Source organism: Dendrobium catenatum, unplaced genomic scaffold, assembly GCF_001605985.2.
Source record: "Dendrobium catenatum unplaced genomic scaffold, ASM160598v2 fragScaff_scaffold_405, whole genome shotgun sequence".
Lineage (NCBI taxonomy): Eukaryota > Viridiplantae > Streptophyta > Magnoliopsida > Asparagales > Orchidaceae > Dendrobium > Dendrobium catenatum.
The window spans coordinates 3,512-26,400 of NW_021318867.1; the positions used below are offsets into that span (position 1 = coordinate 3,512).

General features: G+C 37.7%; 1 protein-coding gene across 1 annotated transcript; it reads left to right on the forward strand.

Moving 5' to 3' along the window:
• Positions 1–207: 207 nt before the first annotated feature.
• Positions 208–22,670, forward strand: LOC110105520 (cytochrome P450 71A1-like). The gene is made up of 3 exons (XM_028694143.1): positions 208–633; positions 849–1,355; positions 22,044–22,670. Exons 1-3 carry the CDS (start codon positions 208–210, stop codon positions 22,668–22,670), a joined length of 1,560 nt encoding a protein of 519 aa, XP_028549976.1.
• The last annotated feature ends 219 nt before the right edge of the window (positions 22,671–22,889 follow it).

Sequence of the window (22,889 nt, forward strand, 5' to 3'; positions counted from 1 at the left end):
TAAAATCTTTTTTTAATATTTTATAACTTGAGCAAGTCGCCCATTGAATGAGCTAATTTGCCTGATTCTAAATTTAATTTTTTTGTTGGTTTAATAACTTATTAAATTTTTAATGATAATTATTTTAAAAATTTACCCAAATCAATATTCTGACCCGAACCTTACATAAAATCTCAGCTTCATTATTAGCCATTGCAAACTCAAAGCATGACGCCCCTATGGATTCCCTTCATGTTCTTACTCCTCTTCATTGTTCATCTAAGAAGAAGGGGAAGGGCGTTGAATCCTCACCGGAGACTTCCTCCGGGCCCACCACCACTCCCCTTCATCGGTAACCTCCATCAGCTCCTCGGCGACCTCCCTCACATCACCCTCCGCAAACTCTCACACAAGTACGGTCCGCTCATCCACCTCAAACTAGGCCAAGTCCCGACCATCATCGCCTCCTCGCCGGAAACTGCCGCTGAGATCCTTAAGGCACAGGATGTCGTCTTCTGCAGCCGCCCGTTCTTCGCCACCACCGACCGCTTCTCCTACGGCGGCCTCGACATCGCCTTCTCCCCTTATAATGATCACTGGCGGCGAATCAGAAGGTTTGTCAACGCCGAGATCTTCAGCCCTGCGAGAGTACAGGTAATTACCATTTTTTAATTCAATTATTAGTTAGTACGTATTTCCATCCATTGTCGCTAAAAAAATCAATCTTTTAATTACTTTAATAAGAATTTAGATAGCCAAAGACTTTTTTTATATCTGATTTCATAACATCTAATTATGATAAGCCAAAGACTTAAAAAAAAAAAAAAAATTTACGATAAAGAATCCTTCTTCCATCTCTCATTAAACAGGACTTCAAAGCCGTTCGTGAAGAAGAGGTCGGAGCTCTGCTGAAAACCATATCCATGGTTTCAGCGGGCGGCAATGGCTTCAACTTGAGCACGATGATGCTCTGCCTGTTCAACAACTTGATATACAGAAAGGTGTTTGGTAAGCGGATATCGGCCGTCCCCGGCGACTGCGGCAGGAGTCAGCACCATGAGATGATCATGGAGGTAGTCGCCTTCACTTCGGAGATATGCGTGGGCGATTTTTTCCCTTCATTGGCTTGGTTAGATGGGCTAACGAGCTGGCGTGGAAGGTTAGAGAAGGCATTTCGGGCCATGGATCGGGTCTTTGAACAGGAGATAGAGGAAGGGATGAAGAGAAGAAGAGGCCGAGAGGAGGAGAAGAGTAGTATGGGAGAAGACATTAATGCAGATAGCTGTTTGCTTGATATCCTTCTTAAATGTCAAGAGGAAATGGATTCTTCTTTAGGGTTTCTTCTCACAAGAGATATGATCAAAGCTGTTCTCATGGTAAGTCTCGTATCCAACTAGCTGCTCTCATTAATTATTCTATAATTGCAATATTCCACGTAGCAATATTACTGGGAATCATCTGTCACTCAAAAAAAAAAAAAAAAAAAACACACAACGCATAGATTATAATATTAAAAAAAAACACAAACGCATAGATTATTATATATATATATATATATATATGACGGAGCTTAGGGGCCTCTGCCATTTTTTATATATTATTATTATTTATTATTATTTTATTTATCTTATTCATCAATTTATAATTTTGATTTTATATAGAATAAATTAAGTTGGAGTATTATAAATTTATAATCAAAATTTAATCATGTCAAATCAAAATTTTTAATTTTTTTTAAGATCATATGTGATGTATCATCAATTAATTATCTTGATCGGACCACTAATCTCGAGGCAAAATCAAGTCGGAAACATCAAAAATTAAATCTGGGATCAGCTGAACTCTGATTTCAGCGAAGTTACAGTCAATCTGAGCGTCTCAAAAATACGAACTCAACAACGCCAAATTCGACTCAATCCGAGCCCAAATGATTCCGAATCAAGCACCCAAAACGCTGTTGGAAAGTTCAAACCATAATTTGAGTTACAAAACAATTTTAAAATATGATGTTCTTATAGTCAAATCGAGTAGCTCGACGAGACGAATCCAACGAGCCCAAGATCGCCAAATTCTGATATCGTTAAGACCTTCTAATGTCTGACGAACGATACACGATCAAGGGATTCAATATCGGCCGTCCATCCGACCACTCCCTATTTACTCTTGATCTCTCACCTATTTACAAGATATGCCACTCCATAATATCTATAAATAGACCACTCATTTCTCATGAGAGGGGACCCAAGCAAAAAGAAGAAGAGAAGAAGGAGAAGAGAAGAGAAGAAGGATATGAGGGAAGAAACTCCTCCTCGACAACCGCTGGAGTTCCATCCGAACTCCAAGTGAAGCCGGAATTCTGCCCAACCTTCAAGTGACGCCAGGATTCCGCTCGACATCCAAGTGACGCCGGAATTCCGCCCGACCTCCAAGTAATGCCGGAGTTTCACCCGAACTCCAAGTGATGCTGGAGTTCTCCTCGGTCGCCAACTGACGTTAGACTTCTATCCAACGCCAGACCTCTACTCATCGCCAAGTTTTTACCCGACACCGAACTTCTGCCTGCTGTCGGACTTATACAAGACATCTATCTGATGCTGGATTTTTGTCCATTATTGGATTTTTACCAGACGCCATCAGACAATAGTCATTCTGACCTCCGTCACCAGCCGACTACGGTCCTCCTAACTTACGTCGCCCACCGACTACGATCCTTCTAACTTATGTCACCCACCGACTACAATCCTTTTGACCTCCGTCGCCCACCGACTACGATCCTTCTAACTTACGTCGTCCACCAACTACAGTCCTTCCGACCTCTGTCGCCCATCGACTATGGTCCTTTTGACATACGTTGCCCACTGACTACAGTCCTTCCGACCTCAGTCTCTCGCCGATTATGGTCCTCCTGACTTACGTCTCCCACCGACTACAGTCCTTCCGACCTCTGTCACCAGCCGACTATGATCCTTCTAACTTACGTTGCCCAACGACTACAGTCCTTCCGACCTCCGTCGCCCACCGACTATGGTCCTTTTAACTTACATCGCCCACCGACTATAGTCCTTTTGACCTCCGTCACTAGCCGACAATGGTCATTCTGACTTACGTGGCCCACCGACTACAGTCCTTCTAGCCTCCATCGTCTGCCAACTACAATTCTTCTGACCTCTGTCACCAGACTATGGTCCTTCTGACCCGATGAACACATTAACAATGACTCTTTGTATTTACATCATGTAATGTACTCTATAAGATGTACATCAAATTAACGCCTTCTCCCATTGAAGTGCCTCATTTTGTAATCAACTGTAATACTAGTGGATTCATTTAAACTAGGCTAGTCCCCATGGGTTTTCCCTCTTTTTCAAGGGTTTTCCACGTAAAAGAATTGGTGTCTCATAAATGCTAGACTCTCTCTGTTAATATGTGTGTGTGCTGGATTTTCGTACAAAGCTAAGACATTAAACTTTATATTTCTCTACCACCGCGAATACTTCAGGACGCAATAGTTTGGCACCATTTATGGGAACGTGCATGGTTCCCAACTGGGGGTGAAAATTTTGTTCCAATCTCGGAAGGTCATTCATGTCAACTTCCTGATATCAGTCATTGTCGCATCAATTTCATAAGAATCAGATGCAGATTAGGGGGCAACTTTGACTCCAACTGTGATAAAAAAGATCCTCCAATACTTTCAATATCAAGATGATTTTTAGAAAAATTCTAGTGATAACAAAGATACTTCCAATCAATTACAAGCATTACACACATCCATATTTGGACTTCTATTCTTTAGGCAATATCTTAATCTTGACCTCAAAAAGGCAATAACAATCTAAATATAGATCATTCTCCACTTTTGATTCGGGATACATCACTATAGGAAAACACGTCGTTACCGGCGGACTGTATCCGCCGGTAACATGTGAAATCCGACGAAAATCCTCAGTTTCCGATGCATTTTCGTAGGATTTGCCTCCGCCGGTTTGGCTCGCGTCGCTAAATATTTACCGACGTTTATATGCCGTCAGTAACAATTTCGGCACACGTTCCGGCGCTTTACCGGCGCAAAATATGACATGGAAGATGTCGATTTTCATTCCATAATTCCGACGACTAATGCGTCGGTAGTTTACGTCGTATGAATTCGACGGAAACTTCTGACGCATAAGTCGCCGGAATGTCACCGTAAATAAGCTACGGCTTATTTCCGGTGCAAAAGTGGCGTCGGAATTTTCCGGCGGATACAACGCCGGAATATGCGCCTGTAATTTTCGGTGCACCTAAAGACGCCAGCATGCCCGATCCAGCTCGTTGTATCGTCATTTCCGTCGACTTTCCGATGCATAATCCGTCAGAAACCTGTAGCATTGACAAAAAAAAATTGCCTTCCCAGCCAACAATGAAATTTTCACACCTGCAAACCTATACGAAACCACTTCCAGATGACCGCTAAACACATAACAGATATAAACAACTTCAATATATACTCAAAAAAAATAAATATCAATGTTCACAGAAATAAACAAGTTTACGGAAATAACTAAAAACATCACATATTGTTCAATAACACATGTTCACATAAATAAACAAGTTCATGTAAACTAAACTAAACTCCTCTAACTCCGTGGACTCCTCCTCAGTTGGATCTGCCTCTTTTCCACTCATTTGCTCCCTCATTCTACGCATTTCATCCAACAACTGATTCTATTGCTCCTACATTTGCATATGTATTTAAACCTGTGCTTGCAACTGAGCTTGCCAATCAGCTTGTGATTTTCTTACTTGTTCTAGCTTAGCTTGAAGGGCACTTATTTGTTGAGCTTGTAAGGAGTCATGAGAACTGGATGCGAAGCTGGATGCAGTAGAGGAGGTCATCCCCTCGTATGCCTGAGCTTGCGCACCTAAACCATAAACTCTACCATGCTGCATTCCTCCGACGGCCTGAGACCAGATGCGATACTCAAAAAACTCCACAGAGCCGCCAGAAGAGCCCTCACCTGATGCAGCATGAGCCTCTCGAAGCCATGTATATTCCTCCTGTGAAGGTAGAATATAAATATATATAATTAAACTAAATATATGAAATATTAAGCACATATAAATATATACTTACATGGGCTTTTCTTGCTCTCTCATCAATCCATTGTTGATCCTCCTATCGCTTATGAGTGCGATTATGTAATTCCACAGGAGTTGGTTCTCTACCAAGCATCTCTTTTTGTTAGAATTAAGAGAATTTTATTAATATTTGAATTAAAGAAAAACTTAAAAAAAATAATTAAAATTCATTACCAAACAACGCCTGTGCTCAATATGTGGAACCGAGCCGTCAGTATGAAGTGAACTGACCAATCCCCCAACATCAGAAGCTCTGTTCTATCGATTTTGATCCCTCCTCCTAGTATACTCTTCGCTGCCCCAAGCAGTGTTCAACTCAGCCCATATACCCTCTCCAATTCATAATGGTCGCTTCCCAGACTTTCTAATATCTGTGAACATGTCGTGCATCCGAGTAGACCCACGCTTCTCAAAATTCTTTCTAATATTGTCATTGTGTTGGGCCAGCCAACAAAATTCCTTCTACATTCAAATACATATGATATATAATATATAAGATTTTTAGCTTAAGTAAAAAAGAATTAATCATTTTACATAAAAACTAAAACCCCAAAATACCTCAAACTCATCTCCCGGACTTCTTTCGGGACTTTCTTCCAAGAAACATAAGGAGCATCAGACCTACTCCGTATGATGTCCCGTATTTTATGTGTCAGTTGTTTTGATGGGTAGAACATACAAAAATTTTTTATGTGAAACAATTATATAATATAAATATTCATTAGCTTAAATAAAAGATGAAGTACGTACGTGTCACCCTCAGGTGCTATCAACATTCTACCATCTGTCGCCTGCTCTGGTGCAATTGGTGTCGAAGGTCCAGTTGGTGTCGAAGGACGTCCAGCTGCCGTCGAAGATCCAGCTGAAGAAGGTTGATGGGGTGGTGGGGGATAGTATGGTGGAGCATATGGTGGAAATGGATTAGTAGGAGGGGCATCGACATAAGATGGGGGTGCGTAGTATGGGTAGAAAGGAGTACTCTGCTCGGGATCTGGTGAAGGAAATCGGGGGTCTGCTGAGTAGAACTGCGGGCTACTGGCTCCAGAAGTGGGTAAAGATTATGTAGCAGGCTGAGGCTGTGTAGCAGGCTGAGCGTGTGTAGCACCCTCAGTACGTACTGTCCTTGCTGTTCCAGCTGTAGTGATCTTCTTGGTGCGCCTGTTAAAAATATTTTTTATCAATCCTATACTAGGCTCTTCATCTGAAGCCATCTGCACAGAAATAAATAAGAAATATTAATAACAGGGAAGTAACAATAAAATAAATACAGTGAAGTAAAATGCAGTGAAGTAAAAAAAATGCAGTGCAGTAACAATAAAATAAATGCAGTGAGTAAAAAAATTTCAATTTACCTTATGTTAACTCATCATTTGTTGATTCACTTTCATAAGATGATACACTTCCAGTCAAATCAGATTTATTATTACTTTCCTCTATGATTAGATCTACCTCCTCTAACTGTAACTCGCTCTCGTTAATTCTGATTTGGTCATCTACATTAATTGGGAGATTTTTTTAAATTTGACATAAACTCTTCTTGATAGGCTGATGGTATTGATGTGGTTTTCTTAATTACTCCCCTTGGTTTTGTCTTCATAAATATCAGCCAATCCTGTTTGTCTCGTATTCTGCTCGGATAGTTAGCATAATAGACTTGAGTTACATGACTAGCAATGATGAATGGATCAAACTTTGCATATCTTCTACCCAGCTTTACTTCAGTTATACCATAGATTGGATGTACTCTTGTGCCTCTATTTTGTACTGGATCAAATCATTCACAATTGAAGAGATACATAATATTCCAGTGACCGGGATATTCCACATCTACTATTTCTTGTAAAACCTCGTAGTATTCAAAATCATCCCCTGTATGGGTATTCCCTCTTACACATACGTCAAAATTTTCCATCTTCCCACCTTCACACCAATTTTTTGTTTGAAATTTATAACTATTGATCAGAAATATTTGATAACATTTGACTAATCTATTTGGTCCCTAAGCTAATTCAAATATCTCTGAATTCTGCGAATCACTTTCTTCAGAGTGTACCTTTAAATGAACAAGGTGTTATTATTAATAATATTAAGTAATTGCATAAATAACTAATTAAGACTAATTATTCAAAATATACCGTATTTTTAAACTAAGCAGTGAATTCTTTCTCCACTATCTTCTGAACTTCTCATTCCTCTGATGTACTTAAACCATCACTGATCCTCATACAAACCATTTTGAGTTTAAAATAAAGTTTATAAGAATTATGAAATATGAACAAATTAACTCATACTTACTCGAGATACGACTCAACTTCTTCACAGTTCAGCAAGATATAGAATATGATAACTGTCATCTCCTTATCGGTGAAATAGCGCACGGTGCTAGCGCCTACAGGTTCACCACATCTACAAAATACAGATATATTAAAGGATTTACCAACATTCTGAGGTGTTGTACTTTCACTTGATTGAGATATTATTTCAAAATAATATAAGCAAAACTGTTTTATCTCGTATGTTAAATATGCTTCACAGATAGAGCCTTCGGGTCTTACTTTATTCTTAGCTGTCTTTTTAAGTTTATTTAAATATCTCTCAAAAGAATACATCCACCTATACTGAATAGGTCCACCAACCATAGCCTCATGTGGTAAATGAACTGACAGATGCTCCATAGAGTCAAAGAAGCCTGGAGGAAATATCTTCTCAAGTTGACACATAATGAAAGAAATTTACTGCTCCATAGAAATCAAGTTCTCCACATTTAATTTAGACGAGCATAAATTTTTGAAGAATACACTTAGCTCGATCAGGGGCTTTAAAATTTGATTTGGTAGATAACTAAAAGAAGTTGGTAGTAGACATTTCATGAAGATGTGACAATCATGACTTTTCAATCCGAATAATCTCCCTAATCTTATGTCAACACACTGCTTAGATTAGAAGAATATCCATCAGGTACTCGTAGGGTCTTCACCCATTCATAAATTACATGTTTTTGCTCTAAAGTTAATGTAAATGGAGCTTTTGGTTTTAGTAATTTTTCACCTCCATTATCCTTCAATTCTAAAGCTTTCCTCATGCAAATCTACTTTAAGTCCATCATTGCTTTTATATTATCTTTGGATTTATCTTTGATGTCCATAATTGTATTAAAAATATTATCAAAAACATTTTTCTCTATATGCATAACATCTAAATTATGTCTAATCAGGTTTGTTCTCCAATATGGCAACGACCAAAAAATATTTTTCTTGGTCCAATTATGGTTGACACCATATCCTGGCAATCTTAACTCAGCTAATGTTGGAGAATCCATTATAGTGGGCATGAACCTGACTATTTCAAAATTTTCTTCACTACTTAATCTTGGAGGATGTTGAAACATCACCATTTTATTTTTAGTAAATGCTTCTTTATTTCGCCTGAAAGGATGACTTGAAGGTAAAAACATTCGATGACAATCGAACCAAGTGTTCTTCCTACAATACTTTAAAGTGAATGATTTTGTATGTTCCATATAATATGGACAAGCTAACTTGCCTGAAGTGTTCCAACCTGAGAGCATACCATATACAGGAAAGTCCTCAATTATTCAAAGTAATGCTTCTCTTAGTGTAAAGTTCTATTTGGTGGAGATATCATATGTATTTACTCCCTCTTCCCATAATGAATTTAAATCATCAATTAACAGTTGTAAGAATAGATCAATCTTTACTTTTGGATTATGTGGCCCTGAAATGAGAAGTGACAGAAACATATATGTAGTATTTATACACAACTCTGGCGGTAGATTATAAGGAGTGAGTATCACGGGCCAGCATGAGTACGGTGTAACAGACTGACTGAATGGAGTAAAACCATCTGCGCATAAATCTAATCTGACATTTCTTGGTTCTGCCGCAAATGTGGGATGTGTACGATCAAAGTGTTTCCAAGCCTCTAATTCTGATGGATGTGTGATAACACCTTCTTATGGAATGTGATCATTATGCCATCTCATATGTGCAGCAGATCTCATGGATACATATAACTATTGTAGTCTCAGAATTATTGGAAAGTAGAACAACCTACTAACAAGCACATCCTTTAGCTTCCTTCTACTACCAGATTTTGGTTTAAACCTTGGTGCATTGCAATGACGGCATGCAATCTCTGACAAATATTCTTTAAAGTATAACATGCCTCCATTGACACAACAATATATCTTTGTGTATGTCAAATCAAGTTTGGAAAATAACTTTTTTGTCTGATATAAATCTGTAGGAATTAAATTATCTGTTGGATTAGTTTCCTTAAGCAGGCCAATGAGTTGATTAAAACATTCATGAGCAACATTATATTCTGCCTTGATGCTTAACATCTTCATAACAATAGATAACTCTGAGTGAGTGGTGCACCCTCTCCAAATTAGTTGCTGGACAACATGCAACAAATCATAAAAATTCTGCCTCCTTATTCGGTAACTCTTCTGCATTTTGTTCAAATTGTAATCTAGTTGCATCATGAACTAATTCCTCAAGATTTGATCGGATATTTTCAGCCTCAACTATATTAGTGCTTGTATAAGGATCGCATTGATAATCAAATTATGGCTCGTACTCACCATGAGAAGTCCAATACCAATACCGTGGCATGAATCCTCTGTGATACAGATCAACAGTTACATCATCTAGTTCTAGGTGCACTAGATTTTTATGTTTAGAATATGGACATCGAAACTTTCCTTCTGATATGAAGTTTGGTAGTTGTTTCGCTTGCTGAATGAAAATGTTCACCCCATTATTGAATTCATCTATTAATGTCTTTCGTTCTTGAGATAATCGATTATACATCCAACTTCTTTGATTCCTAATATCCATAACCTATATATAAGAGCAAATAAGTAATGGATTTTCGCTCAAGTAGATGTAAAACTGAATATATAGATATGTAAAAAGATATGGTACTTGTAAAAAATTATGATCATTTAGCATTGTCTCTAAGAGTAAAGACACTCATCCACGTACATGAGCATCCTCATCTCTGCAATACTTTTCTATCAAATACATAATAGGCCTGAAGCATTCCTCCACTATCACATAATAGACCTGAAGCATTGTCTCTACGAGTAAAGAAACTCAGCCACTTGAGCATCCTCATCTCTATAATACTCAACTTAATTTTTTACTTCTCTTTTTACATCTCCACTTGAAATATGATCAATTTGAATCCTATCTAAAAGGGTCAAACCACTTATCCACCGAAGCATCTCATATCTGCAACACTTAACTTAGTATTATGCTTCTATTTTTATGGCCAACATTTGGCACCATAAAGCATTGCAAGTCTCAACACCATCTTATAGAATTTTCACTTATGTTTGAGGGGGACTTTTCTATACCACAATAAGCCCGATGCATTCCTCCACTTCAACCATCAAACTTGAATTCTGCTGATAATATCCCCTTCAATTTCACCGTCACTCTGAACAATAGATCCAAGATATCTAAAATGTCTACTCTTATTATTGACTTGATCGCCAAAAGTCACAATCTTATCTTTAGGTCTAGTGCTACTAAAATTATACTCCATATATATTTAATTTTAGATCTACTAAAGCGAAAACCTTTAAACATTAAAGTTGACCTCCATAATTCAAGTTCACCTTAAACTCCCTCTCTAATCTTATCAACAAGAAGAATATCAACAACAAAAATAATACATAAAGGTACATCCTCTTGCGAATGCCTATTGAGAATGTCCTAAACCCTAAAGCAAAAAGATATGGACTTGAGGCAGATCCTTGATGTAATCCACACAAAATAGGAAAATACTAGGTCAAACCACCTTGTGATTGAACACAAGTAATAGCTCATGCATATACCTTAAATGAACAAAAAAAAAACCTATCCTATATCAAATTACATAAACCACAAAAAAAAAAAAAGGAGGGAGGCGACGGGAGGGAGGCGACGGGGAGGAGGAAACTCATTGTGAAAAAGGGCTTTCCCCGACGACGAATGCGATGATCGTCGGCGACTTCCGGTGATCTGCAACACAAGTCGGCGACGTCGATCTACGGCGGCGAGCGAATGGAGGGCAACGAGGGAGAGAAAAAGTTCTGAGAGAAACGGATGAAAGAAATGAGCAGCCGTCGGGTTCGTGTTCGGAAATAAGGGTTTACACCGACTGATTTTCCGGCTTCTAGGACGCCGGAAATATTTTCGACGCAATATGCATCGGTTTAAAGTTGTTGAGTTTAAATACGCCGACGTTTTTTCCACCGGTACTGCGCCGGTAAGTTTCCATCATAAAGTGCGCCGGAACAATAAATTACTGTTATTTACCGGCGTCTTTTGCGATGTAAAAGTTGTCAGTATTGTACCGACGACATTTGCGTCGGAAATAACATCATAGATATTCCTTTGCATTATGCGCCGCTGCAGTCGCCATATTTTCTGTCGTAGCTTTGTCTGCCGGTAATTTCCACCGGTAAACGCGTGTTTTCCTGTAGTGCATGCGACATTCGCCCCCTCCAAATCAAGAAAAAATTAATCATTGGTTGATTCTCTCGACCTCTTCTATACCGGTCAATATCGTCTAGCAAATGCTCCGACATACAACCTCGGATAGGTCTTACATCCTTGGTGGATTTTCTCGATCTCTTTCATATAGGTTAACGTCATTGAGCAAAGACTCATACATACAACCTCGGATAGGTCTCACATCCTTGGTGGATTCTCTTGACCTCTTCCATACAGATTAATGTTATCGAGCAAAGGCTCAGATATACAATCTAGGATTTGTCTCACATTCTTGATGGATTCTCTCGACCTCTTTCCTACAGGTTAACGTCATCGAGCAAAGTCTCCGATATACAACCTCGGATAGGTCTTATATCATAATTAGTAGATTCTATCTTACTATTCCACACATGTTAATGTCATCGAGTATGGCTCTAACATACAACATCGGATAGATCTTACATCATTGGTGGATTCTTTCGACCTCTTCCTTACAGGTTAATATTGTCAAGCAAAGTCTCCGACATACAATCTCGGATAGGTCTTACATCATTAGTGGATTCTCTCAACATCTTCTATATAGGTTAATATCATCGAACAAAGGCTTTGACATATAATATCGGATAGGTCTCACATTCTCGGTGGATTCTCTCGACCTCTTTCACATATGTTAATGTTATCGAGCAAAAGCTCTGACATACAACCTCGAATATGTCTTACATCCTTGGTGGATTCTCTCGACCTCTTCCACACATGTTAATGTTATAAATCTGATTTTATGGATTAGAATTTTGATCATAAAAATATTCATGTTTTTTATACGACTACCTTGCATACTAATATTTCAGATCCACAAGATCGAGTGCAATTCAAGCTAGCTCTAAATTGGATATATTAGGTCTAAGTCACTTTGTAATTTTTTCCCAAACTTGAGTTTATTGTAAATAATGAGATTCATGATGCTGAGTAACCTTGTACACACACACATTTTTTGGAAAATTTTTATCTGTTGGTTAGAGTTCTCTATTTTAATCATATCATCCGGGACAATCCAAACATCATCCTGGACGATCTGTTTAAAAATAGAAATCTTAATTAGGGCATCCTAGTTAAGGTAGCCATCATTAAGCACATCATCCTGGATGATATTTGTATTGGCTGGGATGATAAGCTTAAATAAAAAAAGAATCAGTCATAAGATCTATTTAGGTATTCTTTATTTTTGGACATCATTCAGGACATTATTCTTGACGATGTAGTACAATTATGCCTAAATGAATCTGATAATTAAGAAAAAAAATTAAGGTTTGATTGCATGATCACATCATCATGAACGATCGAAGGATCATCTGGGATGATCTCTTCGATGATTGACATTAGTCAGCTTCTATTTAGGGCGAAGCTCTCGACGAGTTTCACAGATTTGAACTAATCATCCGAGATAATTAAGCTATTTTTTTCATCATCTAGACATCCATTATGTGCGATTATCAAGACAATATTTTTTAATTTTTACTAATTGTATAGGATGATATATTATCGGCTTGGATGATATAAACAAAAATCTTCTAATCGTCCCAAACTGTCTGGGTTGATTGAGCTAAATTTACGCTGATCATCCAGGACAATATCCATATCGGCCTAGACAATAAAGTTGGTTTGTATAAAATAAGAGTTATTCCAAAACTCTTCTATTTAAGAGCTCTTATTCTACCCAAGAACTCATCTTGCTGTTGTTATAACCTAAGAAAGCTAAGAGGATAGGGAGAGCAAGGGAGAGATAAAGAGAATCTTGTGAGGAGGAGTTTGTGAGGGAGTTCACAAAGGTTACTCCAAGCAAGGATCCATCGTCGTCGTCCTTAATTCCTTGGGGGTTCTAGAGAGGTAAACTTCATCATCTGATCAAGGTTCTCTGCCTGCTTCAAGAGAAAGTAAAAGGAGTTGGGTTCTCTACCTATTTCTGTAGGAAGCAAAAGAAGTTGGGTTTTCTGCCTCACCTGGGTTGGTGTAAAGGAGGTTTGTAAAGGCTTCTCCGCCTTGCTGTGGGGGTAAAAGGAGAGACACTAAGTATAGTGCAATACTTGGAGGGCGCCTCCAGGGAGTGGACACAAGTCGAGTTGACCAAATCACTATAAATTTTTATGTTCTTTATTACTGATTCTCATTTATTTTCCGCACTTTGATTTCTGTGGTGAATCTTAGTTTTTGTTTTAAGATTGTGTTTTGAACGAAAGATTTTTTAAAATACCAATTCACCCCCTCTTGGTTAGTCTTAGGACTAGTTCATAAGGGCTTAACATCCCTAACAAACTTTCAGTTAACGTTATCGAGCAAAAGCTCTGACATACAACCTTGAATATGTCATATATTATTGATGTATTCTCGCGACCTCTTCCACACAGATCAGTATCATCAAGCAATAATCAGAGTTGATAATATTTTCTCTTAAAAATAAAAATATTTTATGAAAATGATTGATCATCACTCATATATAAACCTTAGTAGTCGAACGACGCCTCTAAAAATATGGGGGGGGGGGGAAATCTAAAAATATGGGGGGGGGGGGTAATATATCAAAGCATACCTAAAAGATGCAATCAAAATTCAACTTCTTCAAAGGAACAAATTCTTAACTTCATATACAATGGAGTTATAGAGATACATATTCATGTGTACATTTATTTTCATTATAAGCTGAAAGTAAAAAGTGCATTGACATCATCTGTACAATCTATTATCATCAACAAGCAAATTCAAAACTATCAAATATCATTGGTGAATTCAAGTGACCTCTTCTCTACTGCACATCAATGCATCTCCTACAATTACTTCTTCAAAGAAAGATTATATATTGATCTTCATCAGGCCTCAACTAAGTTGACATTATAAGTGTGTCGTCAGACTATTAATATAACACACTGCTTTGGCTCCTTGAATCAGGGATATCTGATGTCAGTAAACTTTAGTATTGATGAATATTATCTTTGCAAAATTCCACTGGACACCCGCTGTGACGCCCCAGGCATCCATAGTGAAAGGATTCGTCTGACATTCTGATCGAACTCCATTCCAGTTGCCTTGCTCGGACCTGAAAATATTAACCACATATAATGAGCTTAAATAGCCCAGCAGGTCACCAAAGCCTACAACTGAAATCAAAGCACGACACTGGGAACAATATGCAGGTCAATCAAATCAAGTCAAATCAATCAATCGTACATGATCAATGAGTCAATGCGGATACGAAAATCAATACAGAACAGAAATCAATAAAATTAGTAAACAGTAGGAAATCCATAAAGCTCAAGAAATCAATGCATGCATCAAATCTCTACAATCTTTATCATAGCAATCGATAATATCAGTTACATCAATACAGTCGTCTAGCCGTCTTACTTATCGTATCAGTCTATAACATCAGTCAAATCAATAGAATGGAATCGTATCAAAACATACACTTGCAAATCGATCAATTATTCAATATCACTTGCTCCTTGTCAGTACGGCAGCGTATGTATCCATATCCACAAAGAGAACAATCCAATGATGACCATGAACGATGCTACAATAGTGAAACCGCATCAACCAATTCAGTAAAGTAATTACTTCCGGTCAATAATATCAATCAGCCTAGAATCTCATAAATCGATAAAATCAATATATCATAAAAGCAGTTGAAATAAATCAATATGATCGGCAAATATAATTGAAATCAATCAATGCAATAAAATCATATACAACAATCAAATCAGTAAATCGATAAACAATCAATCCAATCAATCAATCAATCAATGATCGGTATTATGAATCAATGTATCAGTAGATCTGTAGTATCGGTATCCGTATCAGTAGTATCAATCATGTCCGTGAATCAATGAATCCATCTGTAGTGTCGGTATCTGTATCCATGAATCAATACAATATCCATATCCATAACAGTGTCGGTATCCATGAATCAATAACATATAATATCAATGAAATCGTGTAGTAACAGAAACCCATAAATCCGTCAATAAATCCAATCAGTAAAACGTCAATTCAATACAATAAATCCGTCAATATAAATAAATCAATCAGAAATCAATAAGTCATGCCTATTAGGAAATCCATACAATGCAATATCGTACACATGCAATTTCATATAATGGTCTTACTGAACAAGTACAAACACTGGCTATTATCAATAGTGCTGTTGTAGAAATCCATAGTGCTGTTGTAGAATCCATATTGCTGTTGTAGATATCCATATTACTGTTATAAATATCCATATTGCTGTTGTAGATATCCATACGTTGGTTTCAATAAGAGTCGTCACTCTGTGCCCGTCGGCCTCCCGTCGGCATATTAAACTCCTTATGACTCCCAATCGTTATATCAATGATCAATGATTTAAATGAAAGCTCGTCGGCCCACCATCCTGTACAGGTCAAGTCAATCTCCAACCAACGTTCAACCAGGTTCCACTTATCTTTCAGTATTCAATAGTCAATTCAATAGTCAATATAAGAACAATGTAAAGCAATCATATCAACATTCATATGCATATCTATTCAATTCATCAATCTCAGAAAAATCGGAAATCGTACGAAAATCCAGCGGCATAACGGCAGTATACAGAATTTACACAAAAATCCTACAAAATCACAATTCACCAAATTACAATAGAATGTTCACGACAATAATATAAGACTATTATTCTACTGAATCAATATCAATAAACATCATGATATTTTTCTATTCGATCAAAATCGCGTAGGACCCAAAATAACCTGTGAAATCGTTCCAGAAAATAATTAAATCGTGTAGAATATTCGTATCTATCACATATTAAAAGTTGTGCGATGAAAGTTGTGTCAATACAAAACCGGGTCCATTTTTCGATCACAAAAACACAAAACAGTGCACAATACGATTAAAACTCAATATCTCTGAAAACAGAAATATAATTCGGAGTCCTTACCACGAGATAAACACTTTTCCCAACAGCAGCATCGGACGAAAAACGCTCAGCGGCCTGCGAAACCAAGCTTTTCCTTCGCTTTCCTTCTCTTTCTCTCTCCTCAGATATTTTGATTTTTATAAAAATATCTTCTCTCTCCTCAAAACGAGCTGATTTGCTTATAACATCAGTCTGATCGTCCTGGCCGATCGCAACATCGTCCAGGACGATATGACCAATTTTCAATCGTCCAGGACGATTCCTCAGGCCGATAATTTCGGTTTTGCTCTCGGGATTTTTGTCTCATCTGATCGTCCCAGGACGATCCAAAAACGGCCTGGACGATCCCATTCCAGAAAAATCAACTGTTTCACTACACTGATCGTCCTGGACGATCTCAATATCGTCCCGGACGATCATGGGAGAAAAACTCAAATCTTGGAAGGCAAATCAAAGGAACGAGCTCTCACACCCGCCATCATTAGACCTTCGTCTGATATCTGCCAGCGATCCTTTACTTCATATCAATCATCATCAGATGATCGCTCGACTACTACTTGTAGCACACTCTTAAACTTTCTCCTTCAGTTCTCTACTCGTCTGTTGACTGCCAAGGGACTTCAGCTCGATCGTCCATCGCCAACATACTTTCACTTAAATGACGTTGAAATTCGCCTTGTCTACTCATCACTTCTGGTTCTCCTCCCGGATACTATTATCGTCTGATCTTCTCAAATCACTCTCGCATACAAGTAGCAATTGATCTTTTTCTATCAAAGGTTATCTATTAAGAAGATAGCCTCTCATTGTGACTCCTATATAGAAGATGGGCACTGAAGCTTGATAAGGGAATACCACCTATCTCTGACAATAAAATGCCTCTAATATAAGAAGAAAAATAGAAGATAAGAAAATAAAATGTTGGAAAAATTTTAATTTCTACAAATGGAGAGGGGCCCTGAATTTTAGTAGGGGATGCCGCTTACAATAAACAGAAAATACCTCAATTATAAGAAAGTTAAAATGAGGGAATAAAAAAGAAAAGAAACATCTGCAAAAAATTTAACTTCTGTACAAGAGGAGGGGCGTTGATTTAAGTAGGGAAAATCACCTACAAAAAATAACAGAATACCTTGACTGTAAGAATATTGATAGAGAAGACGATAGTTGAAGGAGAAAAATGAAAGTTCGTTCGGGATGTTAAGCCCTATGAACTTAGTCCCAAGCTAACCAAGAGGGGGGGTGAATTGGTATTTTAAAAATTCTTGAGACAAAGAAATAAATTTACAAACCAAATCACACCACCAAACCAAATGCGGAATTTAAAGGTGCGGAAGCAAAAATAAGAACACAAGATTTATAGTGGTTCGGTCGACTAGACCTACGTCCACTCCTTGGAGGCACCCTCCAAGTATTGCACTACAAAACGTGACTCTCCTTTAGCCCCCACAGCTAGGCGGAGAAGCCCTCACAAGAAACTCCTTTTTGCCACCCCGGCAAGGCAGAGAACCTACCTCCGTTTGCTTCCTTCTGAAGCTGGCAGAGAACCACAACCAAAAGCAAAACTCCTTACCTCTACCGACCCTTTCACGGATGAGAAACTCCAGACGAAAGACAAGCAGAGCAATCCTTGAGCAACCATTGTGAATCCCCTCACAAGCTCCCCCTCACAAGATCCTCTCTCTCTCCCTCTCTCTCTTTCTCTCCTCAAGGTCTTCTCAGGTCAAGGCAGCAGCCAAAGGTCTCTTAAAAACGTTGAAGAAGAGCTCTTTAAATAGAAGAGCTCAAGAGGAGCTCATTAATTGCAAGTAGCCGACTTTATCGTCCCGGCCGATATGGACATCGGCCTGGCCGATTAGTACAAATCAAGGAAGATCGGCCAGAGCACAGCCCTGGGAATAGTCCTGGACGATTGAAATTTGGCTTGATCGTCCAGGCCGATCTCACGATCTTCCTGGCCGATTAGCTCAAATCAGAGGTAAATTGTCCTGAGCACAGCCCTGGGAACAGTCCTGGCTGATTGAAATTTGGCTTGATCGTCCAGGCCGATCTCACGATCGTCTTGGACGATATGATCGTATCAATCATCCTTAATTACTCCCTTGATTTTCTGATCAATTAAGGCATAATTTGGTAATTTCGTCCAGGCCGATCCTGGAATCATCCTGGACTATAATTTAAAATTTAGTATGCCTAAACTGTCTAAGGCGGCTATCTCTTTCTATTTTGAGCTTATCGTCCTGGCCGATACACGTATCGTCCAGGCCGATATGTTAATGTCGGCTGCCTTAATTAAGAATCTTTAATTAGACTTTTTATTTTAAGCTGATCGTCCCGGACGATATAAATATCGGCCGGGCCGATGTGGGCAAAAACAGAATTTCTAAGCCTCTCAAGTGTGTGTGTGACGGGTTACTTAGCATCAGTCTTTTTGATTCTTACAAGTAGACTCAAAAGGTGAAAAATAAAATTACAGACTGACTCAACCCTAAACCTACGCGATCCTGGACTTGGCTTCCTCTTGATCGTCTGATCTTCGATTCCTAAAAAGTTAGAAGCAACAAGTAGTCCAAGAGAGATAGTGTTTGTCAATCATCAAAACATAAGCTATGAAAAAGTAGATTTGCAACAAAAAATTTTTCTTCTATACTAAGGAGAAAAATAACATCAATCAATCGCATCAATAGAATCAATTTAATCATTGAATAAAGAAACCATCTCCAGTTAATAATATCAATCGGTATGAAATTATATAAAACAATCAAATCAATACATCGTAAGAACAGTTAAAATCAAATCAATATTAAGAAAAAAATATATTATATATCACATGAAGCAAATCAATATTTGGTGTATTAATGAATCAATGGTATCAATGATTCTATAATATCGATGAATCAATAACATCGGTATCCGTAGTATCAATGAATCAATGCAATATCAATATCCAGTGACATGTATAGTATGCAATATCAATAAAATCATGCCGTAACAGTAAACCCGTAAATCCATCAACAAATCCATTCATCAATAATAAATTCAATATCAGTAAATCCAATGATATCAATAAATTAATATGGTAATTAATAAATCCATAAAGAAATCATACGAACAATACTTTACACATGCACTCTAGTACAGTAGTCTTACTTAATAAGTACAATCACTAGCTATTAAGACGTTTTTCAAGGTTAATATCGATGTATCGTTGTATCCATTGGCTCAATAATAGAGTCGTCACTCTTCGCTAGTCGGCCGCCCGTCGACATAATGTCCTTATGATCGACTCCCAATCGTTATATCACATGATCAATAGAGGATAACACCAAACCCTTTTTAAAGGAAAGCCCGTCGGCCACCCATCCTGTATAGGTCAATCAATCTCCAACCAACGGTTCAACTAATATTTACTTGTCTTTCAATAATATAACATTAATTTTAATCATATATCCACATTCGTATACATCTCATTAATACATTGCAATCAATAAACATGATTTAACTCAATTGAAAAAAATCCTTAAAATGTTGTACAGTCGACATAAATCTCAAACAGGATCAAAATACACAGTTTCAGAAAATTACCAAATTACTATAAATCGGATAAAATTAACATCATTTCAAGACTTTACTTGTACTGAAGCAATATTTTTCAACATCCGGATAATTTTCTATTCGATAAAAATCCCACAGAATTCAAAATATTTGGTGAAAACTTCCCAAAAAACAATCAAATTGTGCAAAATCATCATTTCTATAACATACCAAAAGTTACGCGGTAAAAGTTTCGTCAATACAAAGATACACAAGAATTTCTGTAACTGAAACACAAAACTGAGCAGAAAAATATCAAAACACGAAATATTCGAAATCAGAAATAGGATTCAGATTCCTTATAGTGAAACAAACAATTCTTCTAAAAGCGATGTCGGACGAAAATCGCTCCGCCGCCTCCGAAACTAAGCCTTTTCCTTCTCTTTCTCTCTCCATCTTTCTCTCTCTTCAAAAATATCTCAAAATATCAAATCATCTATTTAATGAACTCGATCGTCCCGATGATGTTTTCCATTCATCCCGGGACGAAACTCTCTGGACACAGATCGCACAGACGATGATGGATTTCGTCCCTAGAAGATGCTCTCGGGCAAAAATTTATCCCGGACGAACTCAGGTTCATCCTGACGAACCTGCATTTTACTCAGTTCGTATAGGCAGTTCGTCCATACAAACCATACAAATTTTTCAGAATTTTCTTCAATTCTTCCCGTACTAAGGTCAGTTTGTACAGACTAACTGCACCCAAAAATATGAAATTCGGAGGGGTTTTACACACTGGACAGCTGTCTGTTGTTGGACTTTTGCTGGATAACTATCCAATGTGAGATTTCTATCCATAGCTGTACTTCTACTTGATGTCGTCCTTTTGATCTCCATCATCAGACAATAGTCCTTCCGACCTCCATCTCCCGCCGACTACGACCCTTCTGACTTACGTCGCACACCGAATACAGTCCTTCCGACGTCTGTCGCCCGCCAACTACGATCCTTCTTACTTACGTCGCCCACCGACTACAGTCCGTCCGACCAAACAAGCACATAAACAATGATTAATTCTTTGTATTCACATAATGTAATGTACTCTATAAGATGTACATCGAGTTAAGGCCTTCACCTTAGGAAGGGCCTCATTTGTAATCAATTGTAATACTAATGGATTCATTCAAACTAGGCTAAGCCCCGTGGTTTTTCCCCCTTTTCATGGGTTTTCCACGTAAAAATCTTGGTGTCTCATAAATGCTACACCCCCTCTCTTATCTGATTACGTGCTGGATTTTCGTACAACGTTAAGACGTTAAATTCTATATTTCTTTATCGTCGCGAATACTCTAGGACGCAATAATATGCACGTAATATAAGTTTAAAGTATTTTTTTACTTTGACTATTATAAAAAACTAATTATAAAATATAACTAGAGATTAATAAATAAGTGATATTTTAATCATTTATATTAAGAGAAATATTTAATTGTATTGATAATAAAAGAATCATTCAATATTTTCAGAATATAAAGATAGAGTATATCTTATAAATTAAAAGTTTTGTACTAAGCTGTTAATTTAGGTTTTAAGTATGAATGAAACAATTTGATGGAATATTTAAAATTTTAATTTATATATGTGAAATATTTTTTCTTTAATTGAATAACATATTAAACTTCATGGATATATTTTATATAGTAATATTAGGTCTGGTCTTAACCAAAAATGTATTTTTTGCTACTCGTTTATGTCGTCTCTTAATATTTTATTATATAAATTGGAATGCTTTATAAGGCATTGTTTTCTTAACATGATAACTATCAATATATATAATAAAAAGGAATTCTTATAAAATAGACTAATTTACTTTTCTATTAATAATTAAAATCTAATTTTAAAAATATTTTGAGCTCGATCTAAGGCAGTTCAACAATCTACTTCCATGTGTGTATTTTCAGGACATGTTCTTAGCAGGTACTAATCCTGCCGCAATCACCTTGGAGTGGGCTATGGCTGAACTGATTAAGAATCCTAAATCCATGCGCAAGGCACAAGAAGAGGTGCGTCGAGTAGCCAAAGATAAGGGAAAGGTTGAAGACGCCGACCTTCAGTACCTCCCTTATCTGCACAATGTTGTTAAAGAGACCCTTCGTCTTCATCCTCCTGGCCCATTACTTCTCCCCCATGAATGCATCATAGACACAAAGATTAATGGCTACGATATTCTGACAAAGACGAGGGTCTTTATAAATGCTTGGGCCATTGGAAGGGACGCAAAGGTTTGGAGTGAAGAGCCGGAGGCTTTTCGACCAGAGAGATTTGAGAAGATGAGGGACGGTGTTGATTTCAAGGGGCACCATTTTGAGTTCATACCATTTGGTGCAGGGAGACGAATTTGTCCTGGTATGATGCTTGGTGTGGTAGCCGTTGAGCTTGCGCTTGCTAATGTTTTGAATGGATTTGATTGGGAATTGCCGTGTGGGATGAGGTGTGAAGAGATGGACTTGAGTGAGGGGTTCAGGATGGTGAGTCACAAGAAGGTGCCTCTTACTGTGGTAGCTATTCCAGCCGCTGGTTTTACTTGATCTTCCTATGTTTTGGTAGACTATATCTACCAAAAAATAGGTCTATTACAGATCAAGTTTAGACTTTTTCGGACGGTTATAACGGACAGAAATTTTCTTGCGGTGGTTTTAAAACCGCTGCAGTCTTATTTGTGATTGCAATGTGCTGCAATGATATTATGCGACGGTTTCATGACCGTAGGAGCAGAGATAACTAAGTGCTAGTTGTCCTTCAAAATT

Bases quoted from the DNA above. Each gene is read 5' to 3' on its own strand.
- LOC110105520 (XM_028694143.1), top strand. From the start codon at position 208: ATGACGCCCCTATGGATTCCCTTCATGTTCTTACTCCTCTTCATTGTT. The intron at 634-848 runs GTAATTACCATT...CTCATTAAACAG, and splicing joins TCAGCCCTGCGAGAGTACAG to GACTTCAAAGCCGTTCGTGA. The intron at 1,356-22,043 runs GTAAGTCTCGTA...GTGTATTTTCAG, and splicing joins TGATCAAAGCTGTTCTCATG to GACATGTTCTTAGCAGGTAC.